Below are 3,962 nucleotides of genomic sequence, written 5' to 3'. Positions count from 1 at the left end.
GATTATACTAATGATCAATTCATCAAAAGCAGTGCTGGGTAAAACACCCAATTAGCGTTGTGTTAAGATAGCATAACACTCTTCAAAATCAGAAGGATAAGAGACCTGTTGTGATCATGTTGTGTGGCCGTCCAGTTTGATGTCATCTTCAAGCTTGTGGAATTTATTGTTCAACTATCCGTTGATGTTTTGTTGATCCTCCCATGTTACCTCCATCTCGTTGCCTTCGCCCTTTTGTTGTCAAAGAAAAAGCAAAAGACACCCACATCACAATACATACACAAAACCATGCAACCTTCAAAGGGTGTGCTTGGCGTTCAAAAAACCTAACAGGATAAACATGTCGAGAGCACACCATACTTGCTACATTCTAGTCGAAATACATATTCCGTAAATTCCTGTAGGAACGTAAGAGCTACCCATGTCACGACATCTGAATAAACAAAGGGGGGTTTTAGATTCTTGATGGAAGGGTACCCAACTTACTTATCTCGTGGGTGAAAGTTGTCAAAATTCAAAACCGACATGACGTGGGAGTAGCAAGTTACATTTAAAACTCAAAGGCCATCTACGTAGCCGTTTAAAAATATGAAGCATTATAATATTTATTAATTGGGATGTGTCTTGTTCATAATTTTAAAATGCACATACATGATACGTGGCTTTTTAAAATTATTAGTAAGATGAACTAAGATTCATGTGCAAAGCCATAATCCAAGGATAATAAGCACTCAATGTTAATAGATAAAAATCCGTGCGTCCTCGCCAACTACTATCATTTAAGACTTACATCCCATGCTTATCAACATAGATCATGCCAATTAGTATCGTTTAAGACTTATGTCAAATGCCCAGATATGTTAATCACCCTATTTAGTATCATCTAAGACTCATATCACTTGCCTAATCATGTTAATCACACTAATAGGTCTAATTCAAGACATGTTAATCACCCTATTTAGTATCATCTAAGACTCATATCACTTGCCTAATCATGTTAATCACACCAATAGGTCTAATTCAAGACATTATATTTTGTATGCCCATCAATGTTAATAAACACACCAATTAATGCGGCAGAGCCATCGATGTTTTAAGATTATTTGAAAACCAAAAAACATATGAAAATATTTACAAGCATTTTTGTGAATCAAACAAGAATGAAACCTCCCCACACAAAAGACACAGAGAGAGAGAGAGAGAGAGAGAGAGAGAGAGAGAGAGAGCAGCAGCACTGGGTCAAAAAGTGTGGCACATAAACCAATGACAGTATGGCTGCAGCTACCAAGTGTGCCATGTAGGGGGTTTGCGTGAGAAGAATTCTTTCACTTTTAGCTCACAGATTCTACAAGTATTGTGAAGAGTGGGCATAGTTGAGAGATTCTCTCAACTGTGTCCATGTGAAAAGGCCCCCGTGCTTGTGTGAAAAAGCCCTCATATTTAATTGAGTGAATAGGGCACCAATTATATTCATGCTTGTTGCTCTTGCCCTTTCTTAGGACCTTTTCTCACAGATAGTTAGCTCGGCCATGCAGCATATAAGAATAATTTATGCTAAAAACCTCCGCACGTTCACACAAGTCCGATGCCACGAGGTGATAGCTCAAGTGGTAGAGATGTTTGTCTAGGACGAGGAGGTCATGCGTTGGCGTGTTTCCTAAACGGCATTGTCTACACCAGTGTTCGAAAAAAACCCGGGTATAGTGTAATTTGCACCTGCAGATTTTTAAAACTACCTTCAAATTTGAAACTTAAGGGTATAAAAACCTGCAGATTTTGAGGGGTTGTAGAACAAAAACCTTCAAAATTTGAAAATTTTCTTTATAAATAATTTCACAATTTTTAGATGAAGGTTTTTTACTTTTTGGGAAAATAGTTTTTTTCGAACACTGGTCTACACGGGCAAATAAAAAGCACCAAATGGGCGAGGAAAAATGGTAACTACGGGAGGATCTAGAGACTGGCTGCAAAGGAAAGTGTACTGTCAAACCACGTGGAAAGCAAATCCATGGGCTCAAATCCAGGTGCGCACCTGCGCGCGGCTACTTCTATTAAATTCTCCTGCGTTTATTCTTCTGTTGAAAGCCTCCTGGTTCTATTTATCTGATCCCAAACCTTAGCAATTGCTTCTTCTTCTCTTAATCTTGTGCCTCCTGATCACTTGGTTCTTCTAGGCCGGTACAATCATGGCTGCAGCATCTGCCGACGACGACGTATCTGCCATGGCGTCCTTAATCCAGCGCCGCAAGGTCCTGGTAGCTGTGGACGAGAGCGATGAAAGCATCTGCGCCCTCTCGTGGGCCGTCGACAACCTCATCCTGCCGTGCGGCAGCGGCGGCAATTGCTCCGACGTTATCGTGCTCCTGCATGTTCAAACTCACCCGCAGGTCCTCATGGGACCTGCAGGCCCTGGTATGCAAGCTCATCCATGGCTTTCTGCCTGTTTTTAGTGCCTTTGTTTTCCAAATTCTAATTAGTGCAATATTCTACTAACTATTTCTTCTCCTTCAACTTATAAAGGATATCCTCCTGCAGGTTTTTACATCACACCCGAAATACTGGAATCCGTGAAGAAGCATCAAGACGAGATCTCCAAGAAAGTTCTACTTCGTGCAAAAACCCTTTGCGATGAGAAGCATGTAAGTGCCTCTGACTGATGCATCTCTCTTTTCATGGAGTAGCAAATTGCCACAATTATTTGTTCCGAGGATCACCAATGCCCGTCTGCATTTTGGTGAGCTTCATGTCAACAAGAAGTGATCAGACATGGGCGATGTGTGTGTGTGTGTGTGAGAGAGAGAGAGAGAGTGTGTGTGAGAGAGAGAGCTACTCATATCTTCAAGAGAGAGATCACCACATCTGAAGAGAGAGAGAGGAATTGCCTTCACATGGCGGCCATGTGGCAATTTGTAAAGTAATTTTTGGTAATATATCTTCTATTACTATTTTTTTTTAAAAGAGAGAGAAATTGCCTTCACATGTGTTTTCTCTTTGTTGTCTCATGTTTTCTCTTTGCATATACTGAAAAGGGATTAATAGGAAAGTATTGGTGTGTGGTTTTTGATATATAGCTTGTTACGGAGACCATGGTTGCACTTGGAGACCCTAGGGATGGTATATGCGAAGCAGTTGAGAAGCTTCACCCGAATTTCTTGGTTATTGGTAGTCACGGCTATGGTGCTATAAAGAGGTTTGCTACTATTTTGATATCTAGGCTCCATGATAGGTTAAGTTTCTATTGCTACTATTTTGATATCTAGGCTCCATGATAGGTTAAGTTTTTCAAGTTGCTTGATTATTGCTAATTGTCATAAATGAGGTATGCTAATTGTTTTGGCTTCAAGGTTGGATGATAAGTTAATTCCTTATTTCATTGTGTGTGTTGTCTTTGTAGGGCATTTCTTGGGAGTGTTAGTGATTATTGTGCTCACAATGCCAAGTGTCCTGTGGTCATTGTGAAAAAGCCATAAATTAATGAAGGCCTTGTCACAACGCAATGAGAAGTTTTTGGATAATGTTTGTGGAGGTAGTGGTTTTTACTACTTTTATGTGACTTTTTGCAAACTTTGTTAAAAAATTAAATAAATTTGTACATTTTCTTTCCATAGAAAATCAAACATTAAATAAATTTGTACATTTTCTTCCCATAGAAAATCAAACAGTATGCCAAGATCTTTTGAGCATTTGATCTTACAAAATGTAGTACCTTTTGTGAGGATGGCATGATGGATAAAAGTCTAAAAACATTTTCACTTTTAGAAACGGAGCCTTTTGTGAGGATGGGATGATGGATAAATGTGTAGTAATATTTTCACTTTGGGAGTGAAAATGAGCGAGAAACACGAGTTATTTGAGAGAGAGAGAGAGAGAGAGAGAGAGAGAGAGAGAGTTTTGTTTAGATAGTTATGAGAGAGAGAGAGTTTTGTTTAGATAGTCACTTTGAGAGTGAAAATGAGCGAGGA

General features: G+C 39.4%; 1 protein-coding gene across 2 annotated transcripts; it reads left to right on the top strand.

Annotated features, from left to right (window-relative positions):
- Window positions 1-2,071: 2,071 nt before the first annotated feature.
- Window positions 2,072-3,681, top strand: LOC147603280 (universal stress protein PHOS34-like). 2 transcript variants are annotated; one of them, XM_086796861.1, is made up of 4 exons: window positions 2,072-2,412; window positions 2,536-2,639; window positions 3,072-3,190; window positions 3,395-3,681. In XM_086796861.1, the coding sequence occupies exons 1-4, from the start codon at window positions 2,187-2,189 to the stop codon at window positions 3,468-3,470; spliced, it is 525 nt and encodes a 174-aa protein (XP_086652987.1). In that variant the 5' UTR covers window positions 2,072-2,186; the 3' UTR covers window positions 3,471-3,681. The 2 variants fall into 2 exon arrangements, with proteins under 2 accessions (XP_086652987.1, XP_086652986.1); XM_086796860.1 differs by having other exon boundaries at window positions 2,521-2,639.
- The last annotated feature ends 281 nt before the right edge of the window (window positions 3,682-3,962 follow it).

The sequence above is a fragment of the Cibotium barometz genome, chromosome 64 (genome assembly GCF_041138505.1).
Source record: "Cibotium barometz isolate CiBa-2024 chromosome 64, ASM4113850v1, whole genome shotgun sequence".
Taxonomy (NCBI): Eukaryota; Viridiplantae; Streptophyta; class Polypodiopsida; order Cyatheales; family Cibotiaceae; genus Cibotium; species Cibotium barometz.
The sequence above is the reverse complement of the archived record's forward strand: the minus strand, read 5'-3'. Positions and strand labels throughout refer to the sequence as shown.

Bases quoted from the DNA above. Each gene is read 5' to 3' on its own strand.
- LOC147603280 (XM_086796860.1), top strand. From the start codon at position 2,187: ATGGCTGCAGCATCTGCCGACGACGACGTATCTGCCATGGCGTCCTTA. The intron at 2,640-3,071 runs GTAAGTGCCTCT...TTTGATATATAG, and splicing joins CCCTTTGCGATGAGAAGCAT to CTTGTTACGGAGACCATGGT. The intron at 3,191-3,394 runs GTTTGCTACTAT...TTGTCTTTGTAG, and splicing joins GGCTATGGTGCTATAAAGAG to GGCATTTCTTGGGAGTGTTA.